General features: G+C 35.5%; 1 protein-coding gene across 1 annotated transcript in view; it reads right to left on the bottom strand.

The window, feature by feature from the left end:
- Positions 1 to 16,762, bottom strand: part of Smp_199210 (plasma membrane calcium-transporting atpase,putative) — a gene marked incomplete at its 3' end in the record, with an annotated part of 132,983 nt that overhangs the window by 87,930 nt on the left and 28,291 nt on the right. Inside the window, exon 2 of the mRNA XM_018791499.1 lies at positions 13,736 to 13,909. Within this exon, the coding sequence (XP_018647329.1) occupies positions 13,736 to 13,909 (174 nt within the window). The remainder of the gene's footprint in view (positions 1 to 13,735; positions 13,910 to 16,762) is intronic.

The raw sequence follows: 16,762 nt of genomic DNA, 5'->3' as shown, positions 1-16,762 counted from the left end.
GCAAGTGGCTATCAGGACTCAGTGGCCGAGTGGATAACGCGATGGCATTTGAAGCGAGGGTACTGGGTTCGAGTCCCAGAGTGAACATCAACTCTGAGATGCAGGTACATCCAGCTGACGAGTCCCAAATAGGACGATGTAACGAGCGTCAAACTGGATTCCACTACTAGCCACTATCCATCTTTGCTTATAATGTTTAGTAATTAGTTATATTAAACTTTAAAATATGTATTTTCGCGAAATACAATATTCATGCCAAAATACACCATTGCGCCCTTTATTAGTCATAGTGATCTGAAGACGGTACACTTAAATCCAAAAAAAACAAAAAAAACAATGATTATTATTTAAATTAACTTGAAAAAATGCACAACTAAATATACCTGCACATATAGTATACAACCTATTCAACATTTTGCACAAAATACGAGCACAGATACACAAACATACATACATACATAGAGGAATTTTCTACCTTAAGTATTCTGCTATTCAACCTTAAACTGGAGGAATACAGCTACTATGTGTGTGTGTGTACATATATACATATTACATTCGTAACGATGATGGTGACGCAATGATAATAGATATGCAAATATCTAAAAGTAAGGTTCATGTATCAATGAAATAAATACACTGACAAATATTCATAAATGTGCATCTTTTACCAAGAGAGAGAGGTCAACACATTTTTTTGTTGTTGTTGGTAAAACTATGATTCAGAAGGTGTTTCTTTTTTTATTAAAAAAAAATGAAACACCAACACTAATCAAAAAGAGATATAAAGAAGGAGAGGGGTGGGAACAAAATGACCGGTGAATAAATTTGCATAATCATCAACATGACGACAATGATGAATATATATTCAAATAGTGTAGTAATAGAGTACAACATGATGAAATGCTTCATTATTTATTTATGTATAACTAATTCAATGGTGACATAAAACAAAGAATTTTGTTTTAGATAAATGTTTATGATTATTTGTAGTTTTACTATTATTATTACTACTGACTTCGAGAGGTAAATCTAGGAGTTCTAGTGAGAAGCAGTGACTAGTGGAATTCCCAAAGACGTCTGTTGTGAGATAGGAACTCAATGAAGACAATTGGTGGACGGTTGCTCAAGTTCGTGGATTGGTTGGAGTTAGGCATAAACACTATCTGATGCCGGCTCAGTGGTCTAGTGGTTAAGAGCTCTGGCGCGAGACTGGTAGGTCCTGGGTTCAAATCTCATCTACGATCCCGCACACGGGTTTCAAACCCATAAACATTCGATCTCGCTCACGAACGCTTGACCTCGAATCCTACAAGCGAGGTCGTGGATGTGCACTGCTGAGAAGTCCGACAATAAAACGAAACGGCCGTCCAGTGCTTCCAGGTTTTCCCTGGTGGTCTAGCTTCAATGGACTCACGCTCTCAACTATGAAAATACTAAATCTCCACAAAACACCTTCTGAACTCCGTAGCAGTGTCAACCTCCCGGGTCATCCTAACTTCCCATTCTTTCAATCTTTTTTATTCCTTAGGCACTAGACATTTCAGATGGAGATTTGTAGCTCAGGTAGATGATTTTGATGGAGTTTTGTTCCCTGAGCTGGATGGTTTGGTCATGGAGCTTTCATCGTCCTTCTGAATGAAATCATCAGCACAAACTTCAGGTAGAAGTGAAGTGTTCGAATTTCTTCACACGTGGTTCCCATCTTGTCCTGTACACCTCGATGTTGATTGGTTCTTGTCAAACGCCATGACATGCCTGCACTTATATCAATGCACGTGGACAACTGCGGACAGACATTAGACTGGAAAAATGTGGAGATTTTGGATAGAGGCAATTTCAAAAACACCAGAGAATTTTTAGAAGCTTGGCACTCAAGTCAATCAGCAATAAACAAGCACATTGATATCAATCCAATTTACCAACCAATCAGTAATTTTTTTCGATATCTGTGACACGGAAAGTTCACCTAGGGAGTTGGAAAACCTTGATTCCAAACCAATGGTGCACATGGACTCCAGGATCCCGAAGGGAACAAATGGCGTATGAATCAATCGTTGGTCACCGGTTACCATTGGACTGCATTTCCTCACGATGCTCCACTGCCTTGTGGATTAGATCTTTAGGTCAAAGGCTCCGGGTGTCGTCCCCTAAGAAAACTAACTGCTTCAGTTTGGGCACCTCGGCAGTATATCACAGCCCTCAAAAATCAAATGAGATTAGTGTAGTGCATATATATCTGGTGCCCCCTTTGTACCAATATTTGTGTTTAAATAAAATCAAATGTATTGAATAGAATTCAATAGAATGAAATAGACAGAAACTGATAGAAATGAAATAAAAGAGGTCATCATGTATATCCTAAGATCACTATCATCATTATTATTATTTCCATATATAGTTAGATTAACTGATAGCCAGAATAAATAAATAAATAAGATTACAGTAGGAACAAACAGAGAAACATACAAACAGTTAATTCTCTAGAGGAAATAAATGAATCTTCCGAAAGTCATATATCTATGTATCTAGGCCAAAATCGAAACGTGTATGCGTGACTTTATATCTAAAAAAACGTTCAATTACACAAATCTATCCATCTATCTATCTATCTATCCTCCCTTAACACAAATACACACCCATCTAGTTTAATATATTACTAAAGAAAAAGACTAATCGAACACCAGAGAAAAAAAATAGAATCAACAATCTCTACGGAGAAGATGAAAACGAAAAAGAAGGTGAAATTGGAATAAATTGAAATAGAAAAAAAAAGTTCAATCTTAATTAACCTGTAGGTGAGTATGTGTGTGTGTGTGTGAATGAGTGAGTGTATGAATAGAAGCGTTGATTGAATGGAAATAATCTGTTGCACAAGTTAATTAGATATTTGTTACACATATATATATAACACGAAATCAGGAGGTGATTGAATACATCAGTAAGTAGAGTAACTTAAAGGATTCTATTGTATATGACATCGGTTGTTTGTCATAGAGTAGAAGAAAGAAATACATGAAAGTTCTTTTAAGGTGAAAAGAAAAAGAACTGATCTCATTTAGATAAAAAAAAATGATTAAATTTCGGCAATAATTTGATTGATATAAATAAGGAATACTGATGTGAACCCCGAAACAAGAAGCTTTAACAAACTACGGAAGCTATTTATAGGGGGGACGTTATTTCATTTCATTCAAAGCTTGTAAAACTGTAATAGTTACTTTTGCCCCCAGTCTATTTTACAGATCATGAGCTTTCGTTTGATGTATGATTCACTGTCAGAGGCCTTTTCTGTTCCAAAGCTATTGTAATTTAGACGTAACCTGTTGGACTCTATTTTCTACTCTAATCCCCCAGTTTTAGACATAATTGTATTTTCCTAATTATTGTACGTTGTGGTCAGGTTATTCAACTATTTATTCATGTACCTTTTTACACTAATCTGAATTCGGAATTCGAGTGCTAGATCGGGATTGGAATAAAGCGTTTAGCGTTCCAGTTGTCCTTGACTTCTCTCGCGTGCTTGCCAGCCAATCAGGGATAGAATAGTTTTCGTCTCTCTGCCCCCGCTTCGAACTCACGCATACTAGCCTCAAGGTTAAGCCAGTCAGCCTATCGCCTCAAGGTCTTAATCTACATTAGACAAGTTATACTCGGCACGAAAGTGTGTAAACAGATTCAAGGATGTAACAAATACAAATTAAGAAGTAGCTGATATTTGTTTTGGTCCTAGTATATGGTTTCTTGACAGCACACACTGAGGGCAGAACTCAGAACCTTTGTTCTCGCATGCTAGCGTTTAATCTCTAGACCAATAGTGTATATGACCAACTTTAGTCAATTCACGATATTGTGAGACATTCATGTACTGTCTTCCTCAGAAGTAATCATCGCATACTACAATGAAACCGTTGTTCAGTTCTTCCCGGTTTTCAGTGGATGTCTTATCTAATTTGGTTTGTGATATTAATATACTCTAGAAAACCTCTAAACTGATAATAAATTCAAACACAAAATTCAAATCATTTAGTTTTCCGAAACTATAAATTATGAAGATGAAGTTGTGGTTTGATTAAAACTGAATATCCAATTAGTAAGTCCTATTTTAAGCAACAGAAGAGTCTCTAACACAGAAAATCAGGCTCAAAAACGTAAACATCAAACTTGTACTGAGTAAATCAGTCAAACATTTTAGAATGGTATCTTAATGATTACAGCACTCAGTTTTTTACAGAGATCATGAACTAAACAACGTTAGACTATCAATGTAAACCTGGAAGCATTGAACAGTCGCCACGTCCTAGCATGGGACTCCTCAACAGTGTGCATCTAAGATCCCGTAGGCGGGATTCGAAACCAGAACCTTCAGTTTAACACGAGCAATTAAACTCTAAATCACTAAGCCGGTAATCTAACGGTATTAGTGTCTAACTCTAATCAATCTATGATCTTGTGCAATCCTTTATTCATTTCCTGAGATAGGCAGCTGTGTCACACTCAAAACTGTTGAAATCTACTGGTCACGGCTTCTTACTGGAACTTCGAGAATTTCCTCTCGAAGCTAGTCACTAATGAACATATGATTCAGTATTCAACAGGTTATTTTTGAATCCCGTTTCAAATACCTGGGTACACTTAAAAAAGAAGAAAGTATCATCATATTACCTACAGAAAGTGTTCTTCTCGAAGCCAAGTACAGAAAATTTATACTTGATAAACAAATCACACCAAAATTGATTTGTCCGATTATCATCTATTGAAATTATTCTTTATTAGGAATTCGTCTCCACTGCATAAGTATAAGTGTTGAACAATTAGGAAACCGTTTCATCCCCTACTATCGTAAGTCTCTTTAACAATCCTCAGACACCATAACAAACAGAAGTCAGTTCATGGTGCAAATTACCCTTCAAATGTACGATATTTTCATACAACTATGTAATCATTATAATCATTATTATTCACTTCATAATGAATAAGCTTTAAATTGCAATTCCTCAAGTTCCAAACCAGAGATTGTAACCAACGGAGTTAACTAAGTCAAATCAAAGTAGCTAGCATAACTTTCAATAATGACAAAGAAGGAATGAAGAACAAGTTACATTGTAGTTTTAATGATGTTATAAAGTCCTGAGGTATCATGAAGCCAAATTGTTTTAAGATACAATCATCCCCTAAATTGAGTCATTTTCAGTCGGTAACCACAGGAAAAAAATAGTTACACACATTGAAAATTAACAATTTTACTACTATTTCGCTCTCAACTTTGAATACAAAACAGCTGTCAACTAATATCAAAGTGACAATCTTCAATACGAACGTCAAGACAGTGAGGTTTACTGTACGGAGATGAAAAGTGGAGAACTACTACATCCATCGTCAAGAATGTACAAGTATTTATAAACAGTTGTTTACGCAAATTACTCAATATTCACTGGCCGGATACTATCACTAACAGCGTTTTATGGGAGAGGACAAACCAGCTTACAGCTAAAGACGAAATTAGTAAAGACGTTGAAAGTGGATAGGACATACACTAAGGAAATCAACAAACTGCATCACGAGGCAAGCCCTAACTTGGAACCCCGAAGGGAAGCAGAAAAAAGGAAGGCCAAAAAACACATTACTCCAGGAATTAGAAGCAGATATGAAAAGGATGAATAACAACTGGAAAGGTTTGCCCAGGACAGAGTTGGATGGAGAATGCAGGTCGGCGGGCCTATGCTCCTCCACGAGGGACAACAGGCGTAAGTAAATAAGTAACTTTGAATGATTCCTTAGCTGATAATTAAATTTGGAAAAAAAATGACATTGAATGAGATAAATAAAAAAAATATTCTATTCTAATCATCTGTTGACCTACTACTGTTTTGACATAAAAATCAATGTCACTAAGAAAAAGATAGACCCATTTAGTATAAATCTTTAAGACAATTGTTAATCCCTTTTTGACCTTACAACAAGATTAACATTGAATTGATCAATAATCATTGGATTCGTCTTGGTAATTCTTTATTTAATTTTTTTTTGGTTACGATTAGTAACCCCATCCCATTATTCTTATTATTACACTATACAATATGGACACACCCTTAGTCCGTAACCAGAAAAACGGTTTCAAATGAATATTTTTTTAAAAAGAAAAAAACAAACAATAAGGGTAATTGTTTTTTTAAAATAAAGCGTGACTCAACTCTCTATCATCATTGATAATCTGATACAGACATATAATTAATTACATTGAAGTAGTTCAATATGATTGTGTAAGAAGAATGATACAGTGAACAACTAAAACAACTAAGGAAAGATGGATAGTGGCTAGTAGTGGAATCCAGTTCGACGTGCATTTCGTCCTATTTGGGACTCGTCGGCTGAATCTACCTGCATCTCACAGTTGATGTTCACTCTGGGATGCAGGTACCCCCAGATGAAGAGTTCCAAATGGGACGAAACGCGCGTCAATGTGGATTCCACTGCTAGCCATCATCTATCTTTGCTTACAATGCTTGTGTATTAAGGCTACATCGAGGCAATAAGCACAGTATGCACATATGGCCAATTAGAGACTGACCAGTTGCAGTCCTAAACATCAATGGGAAGACTCAAACAAACAATACCAAGTGAATTGAAACAGCCAAGTTCATCTAGTTACTGAACTATCGTAGAACATATAATCAACAAATTTATTCATTATACTTATCCTATGAGAAACTACATGAATTATACTATTGAAATAATGTATGAGTAGCATAATTTATGTTTGAGAAGTATGGTATGGTGGATTTCTGAATAGTTTTAATTGATAAAAAATTAAATGTAAAAATATGATTTAGATATTAATGAATAGACACACAATTTATAGATGGAACTGATATTAACAGAACCGAATCATCATCATCATTACTAAATATTATAGTCTTTTATTCGCTTATGACATAGTCAGTTAGTCATGTGCAACAGTAGGACCTGAAACATATCTGCACCGATTAAAGCTGCCATAACACATTAGAACGATGAGATAAAATTATCAAGACAAAACATAGAGTAGTAGAAGTAGTATCAGTAATAGGAAAGATGAGGTATATAAAATTTTCAATAAGATTTAGGAACTCAACTTCGAAGGCAAGATAGAGAGTGATTCAATCTGAGCCACCACAAATGATTTTCAGCCACATCACTTAACATCTCCAAATAATCCTTAAAATAAACGCACTGATCCCTATGAGGAAGTCAATATTTATTTACATAACTCATCCTAATTTTCAATGACTTCACGAACTGATGTCAAGTCTTGGTTTGGTCACCCTTGACTTTCTTCCATCCTACTTCTATATCAAACATCGCCCGTTCAGGTAGGCGGTAGTTGTGCATACGTAACGTTTCCAGATCACTTCAGGTGATACAACCCCACTACATATCACCACCAACAAACAAACATTTCAGTCAAATAAACACTTTTGAAAAGGGATCTCATGGTTGATATGATCAACAACTGGCGAAACAAGATATGTTATATTTTTTGGAGAAATTCTATCACACGCTTCAGTTCAAGTACTAAGTAATGTGTAAATCAACTAATTCAAGGGTGAGTATGTTGATGAATCACTCGTTATCGTTCTCTAGATCATGACTTTTAAAAATTATCTAAAACACTAATTTCAACATTTAATCTTTTCTTATTGGTGATCATCAAGCATAAGTGATTGAGAAGAGGTCACTAAAAATTTCTACAAGAACATATACTCAGAAAGATTTCATTCTGGTAAAATAGCCTATTAAGATGGAGTGTTAGTGAAAAAGTATAACAAAATGACGTAAATTGTGATTTATGTGGTCCTTTAGTTCCTACCATTCTAAGCAAGTTAAATGAAGAACGACAGGAGTGAAAACAACAAACTCATGTTCTGAGGTTGATGCCGTACTGTCAACTGTCTCGATGTATGACAGCAGTATGACGTTTCCTACAAGTAACCAGAATCTGTAGCGAAGTTCCCTCTCCACAACAAAAGGTGGTCAATCTTAAAATTATCACATATCATCTTACACCAAGGATTCCCTTCTCTGGAGATAAGGCCCTCTGGAAGAACAAAGTCAACACATTAAAAACTTCTCACAGGCTCTGAAGTCATGCTACTAGGTCACTAGGACCATTACTAATCCAGTTCCCTTCTAAAGTGCCTTAGACAGAAGTACCCTTCTATGGTATGAGCAAACAGGAAGTGAGAGTATTTCAAGAGGGAGAAAGAACTTTAAACTAATTCACAGAGTTCCCTAACAACAACAACAATAATAACCTTCAATCATTTAAAATTGAAATAATCAATATTTGAACGGTTACATTTTCAAATGATTCTAATAAAGATCGCGATCAGAAGGGGTTTAGTGGAGATTTAGTATTTTCATAGTTGGAAGCATGAGTCAATTGAAGCTAGACCACCAAGGAAAACCTGGAAGCACTGGACGGCCTTTTCGTCCTATTGTGGGACTCCTCAGCAGTGCGCATCCACGACCTAGCCTCGTGAAATAGGAACTCATTGAAGACAATTGATGAACGGTTGTTCAACTTAGTGGATTATTTGAAGTTAGACATTAACACCATCGGATGCCGGCTCAGTTAAGTGCTCTGGCGCGAGACTGGTGGGTCCTGGGTTCGAAACTCGTGAGGCGAGGTCGTGGATGCGCACTGCTGAGGAGTCACACAATAGAACGAAACCGCCGTTCAGTGCTTCCAGGTTTCCCATGGTGGTGGTCTAGCTTCAATTGACTCATGCTTTCAACTATGAAAAGATAACAATGTTTCTTTTTACACATATCATTGATATTTCATTCATAATAACATTCTACGAAACTATTCTTTCATTTTCATACCATAATTTAAACAATAAAAGGGACTATCATTAATTAGGTAATAATATTCATGACATATTCAAAGAGATATACAATAGTATAAAGGCTAACCGAAACAGTTTGATAATGAATAATTGATCATAGAAATTGAATAATAATAATAATAATAATAATAATAATAATAATAATAGTGATGATGGTGATAATAATAATACATGGAAATAAAAAAAGAACAATGTGATCAAGATATTTTCGTTCCTTCTTTTTTGTATATAAAAAAGGGGGCAATACATTACTTGACAGAAATACATTGACATATATACACACATAAACCCATTTTGGATATATGTATGTAGGTGTATGTATACCTATATATATATATATATATATATATATATATATATATATATATATATATATATATATATATATATATATATATATATATGCGCATAGCCTTCCCCCCCACACACGGCCACACAAGTACTCATACATATGCAATCGATCAATTTACGAATTGTCATATAACATTCTTTACATCATACTACTTTTTAGAACTACTGATAAAACAAAAAAAATATTAATAATTTAACAATTCACATGTATGAATATATAGGTTTTTTCGATAAACTAAAAGAATTTTTGACATTTATACGTTTTCACTGGATATGTCATGATCATAATGATGAAATGGATCAGTTTAGTTGGCATGAACCATTTTCTTCAATGAAAGTATACTTAGTAGTAACAAAAATATACATTTTTCATCTTGAGTACAAAAAAGTGTGTTATTATTGTTGCGAAGGCGTTTTTTGTGGAGATTTAGTATTTTTCATAGTTGAAAGCTTGAGTCAATTGAAGCTAGATCACAAGGGGAAACCTGGAAGTACTGGAAGAAGGTTTGTGTCATAGCAGTTTAGTTTCGGATCAATAAGTCTCAAATTAATTGATTTCATTGAAAAAATCAAACGACAGATTTATATACTTAACTTTGTGTTGTGTGTGTGTATGTGAAGTTCGGTAAAAATTACTTTAATGTAATAGTCAAGCTTGACTGCGATGATCAACTAATTGAGATGTATTAGTTGGAACATTTGTTCTTTCAGCAAAGATGGATAGTGGATAGCAATGGAATCCAGTTCGACGCGCGTTTCGTCCTATTCGGGACTCGTCAGCTGGATGTACCTGCATCTCAGACTTGTTGATGTTCACTCTGGGACTCGAACCCACTGCTAGCCACTATCGATCTTTGCTTACAATACTTGTGAATTAAGACTATATCGAGGCAATACGCACAGTATGCACATATGCCAATTAGAGACTGACCAGTTGCAGTCCTAAACATCAATGGGAAGGTTCAAACAAACTATACTAAGTGAATTTGTTCTTTGAGTTTCAACCATCAAAGACAGATTTGTTGGAGAATGGAAAAATTAAAAGTAACGACTTAGAGCCTGAAGATAAATTCATCCTAGTGACTATACAAGAATATGACAGCATTAAGTGCTTCTTTTAGACCAATATATAGCTATTTCAATGATGTTGTTAATTTCCTTCTCGACTTCATTAAGAGTTCCTCCCTCACCCCTCCGAAATAATATTTCTATTCTCTTTTCATAGCAAACAATACATAATTATTAGTTCTTTCTTGAGTTTTTTTTTCTTTTTTAAATATTTGAAATGAAATGATAACTAAGGAGAAAGACTGGGGAGACAATGAAATGAAGAGAAAAAAAGTCCATCATCCACAACTTTAACAGAAAATAAACCTTCATCCCAAATAAAAAAAAGACACAAAACACACTCTTAATAATATTATTTCATCCTGGTGTTTCTGACACTTCATTAGTGGTAAGTGAATCAAACAACCGAAAAAAATTGACTAGTAGATGTTGAATCTATTTGTAAATGGTACCATAATCAATCATGAAAAATAGGTTGCTAGGATCACCAGGTAAGTAATAGTGAGGTTAGACACAGGGTATTAGGGAATGATGCTAAATCATTTGATGAGGTCATGAATTTTTATCCACTGAGATGGTTGGGCAACGTGTTACGCATGCCTAAACACCGATTACCACGACCCGCTATGCTGACTAGTATTGGCAACGGTTGGGAGAGAGTTAGGGGTGGCCAAACCAAAACGTTGCATCAGAGCATGAAGTCACTAACTTCTAGTCTGAGCCATGTTGGCAGATGCAGACTACTTGTTTGGGGTCCGCGTGACTATCGTAACCAATGGTTAGAGATTCTAGGTGACATGGCTCAGAATCGATCACAATGGCGCAGGTGTATACACTCATTGTCTTTCCTCAAACCTTGAGATTAAAATTGCCTCATAACTTTCTTCCTTCGTATACTATATCCTTATATACAACCTATCTTTTATATATTATCACCATTAAATTAACTACGTCTATCAATTTGGTGTTGATCTTGTTGTCCTAACGAGGTATGTCAACTTGGACTGATGCATAAATGTGCCTGGTCCTACGTTGTAGCTGACTGACTGACTGTTAAGGAATCTCATATAGTTATCTTATTATGATCAGTCAGTGATATAAAACAACAAAATAACCGCACCTATTGTTTCATAGTTTAGCTAATCAATTAACTTTAACAATGGAATTGAGGACAACTGTTTCGTCTTTTTTGGGACTCCTTATCTGGTTGTTTCTGAATCCTAATGTTGATAGTTATGCGGGGACTCGAAACTTGTCCCTTTTTTATCAAACGGTCAATATATCTATATCTATTTGGCTATTGAGTTCAGATAACCGCTGACTTTTGCAAAGGGAATAAATTAAAAGTGACTGACTTCGAAAAGTAAATCCAGGAATTCTAGTGAGAGGCAGTGACCAGTGGAGTTCAAACCACGTCTGTTGTGAGATAGGAACTCAATGAAGACAATTGGTGAACGGTTACTCAAACTTCATGGATTGGGTAAAGTTAGACATTAACACCATCGGATACCGGCTCAGTGGTCTATCGGTTAAGTACTCTGGCTCGAGAACGATAGGTCCTGGGTTCGAATCTCGCGAGGCCAGGTCGTGGATGCGCGCTGACTGACTGACTGACTGACGATGAGCGTCTATACATGAACAGTAGGAAACGCGGATGAACATAGCTAGCTATCCATTAGCTCCATGACTGTGAATGTAATCCATTAACTGATGTCAGATGTTTGTTTTGTATCTTTTGATGAAAATTATTGTTAGGTTACACAGACTATTCACGGAACCACAACAATAAAATGAAACTATAAAGTAGAGAACTTGTAAAACTAAGAGACAATAGTAAGCACTTTGGGCATATCAGAATAGAGGATGGGATAGTTGTCTAACATAGTCATTGTTAGATTATTAATACGATGATGGGTATCATTGATTCTTAAATATAAAATGTGCCTAAACATCGTTTATATCATTGATCTTACTATTTTAAGGCTAAAAAAACCGTGTACTACTAGAAATTTTATTATATTTCAGTGAAGTTACGACATGTCATTATCTTACGAGAGCATTAAACTATATGAAAAGAAAGGATAGCGGAAATTCAAACACTTTTACACATGTCAGAAAGGGTTTTGTGGATATTATAGTAATTTTAATAGTTGAGGTCATGAATCACTTGAAGCTAGACCACCATGGAAAACCTGGTAGCACTTGACGACCGTTTCGTCCCATTATGGGATTCCTCAGCAGTGCGCATCCATGATCCAGCCTCGCGAGATTCGAACTCAGGGACCTATCAATTTCGCGAGCGAGCGCTTAACTTATACATGTATATATATTCACTAAGATAGACAGATAAATATATGTTCTCATTCTCACTTTTTCTCACCTTCATACTCACAACCCATTCTCATTTATTGATAAACAATAAAGAATTATTGAGAGTAAAATAATAATAACTCAATAATAATAGGTAATATATCAATTCTAATTGTCAATTAATAACAATGAATAAAAGGTAGGCAGGAAAGAATAAATGAACAAATATATTACATAACAAGGCAACAATAAATCGATGAATAGTTTGATCAGTTTCATTCAAAAGTAATAAATATTGCTGAGATGAGCACATTAAAGGATTTTTCTTAAAAATATACTTAGGTACACACACACATACACATAAACTTAAACAAACAATGACAATAAGAATTGGATTAACAATGAAATAAAATACTCTATAATGATGAGATTTAGAATAGGTGTTTCGTTTTATTTAGCACTTGTTGCCTGGATATATCTAAATGTCAATGTAGAAAACCTTCAATAATTCGTTAGAAAATGGTTGCTAAACTTCGTGGATTGGTTGAAATTAGACATTAACACCGTTAGATGCCAACTCAGTGGTTTAGTGGTTAAGCGCTCGCATGCGAGACCGATAGGTCCTGGGTTCGAATCTCGCGAAGGCGGGATCGTGGATGCTCACTGCTGAAGAGTCACACAATAGGACGGAATGGCTGTTCAGTGCTTCCAGGTTTTCCGTGGTGGTCTAACTTCAATTGACTCACACTCTCAACTATGAAAATACTAAATCTCCACAAAACCCCTTCATATACATTAGTTGTTTAGATCTTCTTACTAATGTTTAAGACTACAATTGATCAGTCCCCTTATCAGCTTCAATATTGCCAGTAAATCAAAAGCATTTTTTAAGCAGATATAGATGGTTGATAGTAGTAGAATCCAGGAACCAAGTTCCATTCTATTTGACACTCATCATTTGGATGTACTTACATCTCAGAATTATTGTTCACTTCAGAACTTACTGGCAATATCGAAACAATGAGGATAGGATCGTTGCTTAAAAATCACATTGAACTGAATATCAGACATAACAATAACAATATTGAAAACAAAATCTACAATCAATTTTAACTTACATTTTATATAAAGTGATAAAGCAAGTGAAATGAATGCAGCAACAATTAGAACAATTAAAGTTAAATCTTGTAAAGCTTCCCACATTAATCGTAAAAATGTTTTAGCACGTTGTTGTGGTATAACATTAGCACCGAATGTATTAATACGTTTAGAGAAATCTTCTTCATGTAAACCTGACATAAGAAAAGAGAGACAAAGAAAAATGATTAATGATGACTTGATAATAATTCATGTTCAAGATTGATTTTCAATTATAAAAAGTATTTATATAATTTTATTGGAGGCGAAATCCGACTCACACGTCCTTGTCGTGCCTCCTGGATCATGGCAACCATCCTATGTACTAACATGAGCGGTAATGTGGGTGGTGCAGATCGACCTAATCAACCACTCGACCTATACCCACAAACAATTAGGAATGTTACAAAGAGTTATTGCATAACTATTGAGGGTTCAAAATAGATGGTAAAAATGAGTCTGCCCAAAAATAAATAAATAAAAAAGAATGAAGGTGTTATGTAACGATTCTGTCTAAGCAATGCAAAAACAACTATCCCGCCCTGGTAGTTGTGCCGTGCTACGATGTAGCACTCTTCTCCAGAAGGGCCTACTAGGCTTTACCATGTTCCTATGCCTGGAAGGGGGGATATTGTTTTATATGAAGGGGATACATTGTAGAAAATGCGTTCTAATTTTCTGACAGATTAATTATTTTATTGTTTTCAGTTATTCTCTATAACTATTCTCTTTGGTAGTGTTAAAAATGGTTAACAGTTAAATGTAAGGTTGTCATATGATTAACTATATCGAACGGTCAAAAATAAATTGACTACCTGGAATATGAAACTGCAACATATGATAGATTCAGTCAATTATATATATATCTAGCTAAACCTGTTTCATTCGATTCTGCACCATATTTAATTTGATTTTGTGATTAACAATAGAAAGCAAATAATAAGTCATACCTTATTTGATATTCTTCAATCGAATGTACCTGAAGCTCATTGTTGATGTTTACAATAGCATTTGAGCCCAGTACCTATAGCTTTAAACGTCGACGTGTTATTATTCACTTATCTACTGATTTCAGATTTTCATAGTTGAAAGCGTGAGTCAATTGAAGCTAGACCACCATGGAAAATCTGGAAGCACTGGACGGCCGTTTCGACCTATTGTGGGACTCCTCAGTAGTTCATATCCACGATCCCGCCTCACAGGATTCGAACCCAGGACCTATCAGTCTCGAGCCAGAGTACTTAACCGATAGACCACTGAGCCGGTATCCGATGGTGTTAATGTCTAACCTCAACCAATCCACGAAGTCGAGCGACAGTTCACCAATTGTCTTCATTGAGTTCCTATCTCACAACAGACGTGGTTTGAACTCCACTGGTCACTGCTTCTCACTAGAACTCCTGGATTTACCTCTCGAAGTCAGTCACTAGTGAGCATATTATTATTATTATCAGAAGGGCTTTTGTGGAGATTTAGTATTTTCATAGTTGAAAGCGTGAGTCAATTGAAGTTAGACCACCAGGGAAAACCTGAAAGCACTGGACGGCATCAACTTGTTTACTAGGCATAAAGTAATTTGTTAAGGTATGAGTTTTCTCCTCATTGACATTTAAGACTACAATTGGTCAGTCTATGTTAGAATATAAGCAGCTTGAGTGGATTGCTTCAATATTATCTTTCAATTACAAGTATTATGTTATGCAATGTCTGATCTCAAACGCGATCTTTCCATACATGACCCTAACTGGCTGCTCAAATGAAAAGACTGAGAATGGGGAAAGAATTTTATTGAATAACCAAATCGGCATTTATGTATGTTCATTTATTCATCCCTTGGAAAACCAAGCCACCAGTGATGTATGTCTCACTCCTATGAAGTGTAAGCCACTTGTTGACTAATCGCGTGTATTTATCATTCAGCCGATTTTCGATTGACCTAATGTATTATCTTCCCTTTCGGAAAAATTAGACTTACTGAAGGCGTTGGAAATGAAACCATATCAACAAATTGTCTAGTAAATTTAGATTATCTTTCAATGAATAAATTAAGTAACTTCATTCAAAATTAAGACAAACATAAAAAAGAAGACAAATGATGAATATTGAATGTGACAGATCTGAAAATGTCCTATCCTTTTTTTAATGTAGATTACCATTCATTTCTGGTTAGTGTTTTTTCTAACCAGAAAAAACGCTGTTCGGCAGCCTATGCTCCATTGGCAGTAACAGGCGTAAGTAACTAAGTAAGTACCATTCATTTAACAATGTTAATCAAAACAACTATACATAGAATTGTACTTACAAGATAAGCTAAGTTTTAAATGAATTGCAAAGCAGTGACCATGTAATTCAAGTATTTAACTAGTAATAAGTAGAAAATAATGTTCTATTTCATTTATTTAGGTTCAGATTATTACTGAACCGTATCAAATAGTGTCATAAAAGCCTAGTACAAAAAAGTATACTTGACAACTAAATTACATCATAGAATTAAGTGTAATTACTAATCAACTATTCAGGTACAATAGAATTTAGTGTATAAAGCTTCGGACTCAGCAATCAATGACTTAATATTATAGTTAAGATCATGAGTCAATTGAAGCTAGACCACCACCATGGAAAACCTGGAAGCACTGGACGGCCGTTTCGTACTATCGTGGGACTCCTCAGCAGTGCGCATCCACAATCCCGCCTCACAGGATTCGAACCCATAACCTACCAGTCTCGCGCTAGAGCACATAACCGATAGACCACTGAGCCGGCATCCAGAGGTGTTAATGTCTAACCTCAAACAATCCACGAAACTGCGCGACCAACTTCCGTTGAACTGAGGTAGATACCTGTCTCTACCTGACATGGATTAGCTCCACTGGCCACGACTTCTCACTAGAACTCCAGTAATTACCTCATGGAGCCTGTTACTAGTGAGCATATGATCATTATCACAAGGGGTTTTTTGTGGAGATATTAGTAATTTCATAGTTAAGATCATGAGTCAATTGAAGCTA

Source organism: Schistosoma mansoni, assembly GCF_000237925.1.
Source record: "Schistosoma mansoni, WGS project CABG00000000 data, supercontig 0230, strain Puerto Rico, whole genome shotgun sequence".
NCBI classification, from domain to species: Eukaryota; Metazoa; Platyhelminthes; class Trematoda; order Strigeidida; family Schistosomatidae; genus Schistosoma; species Schistosoma mansoni.
Note: the sequence above shows the minus strand (reverse complement) of the source record. Positions and strands in the feature narration are given on the sequence as shown.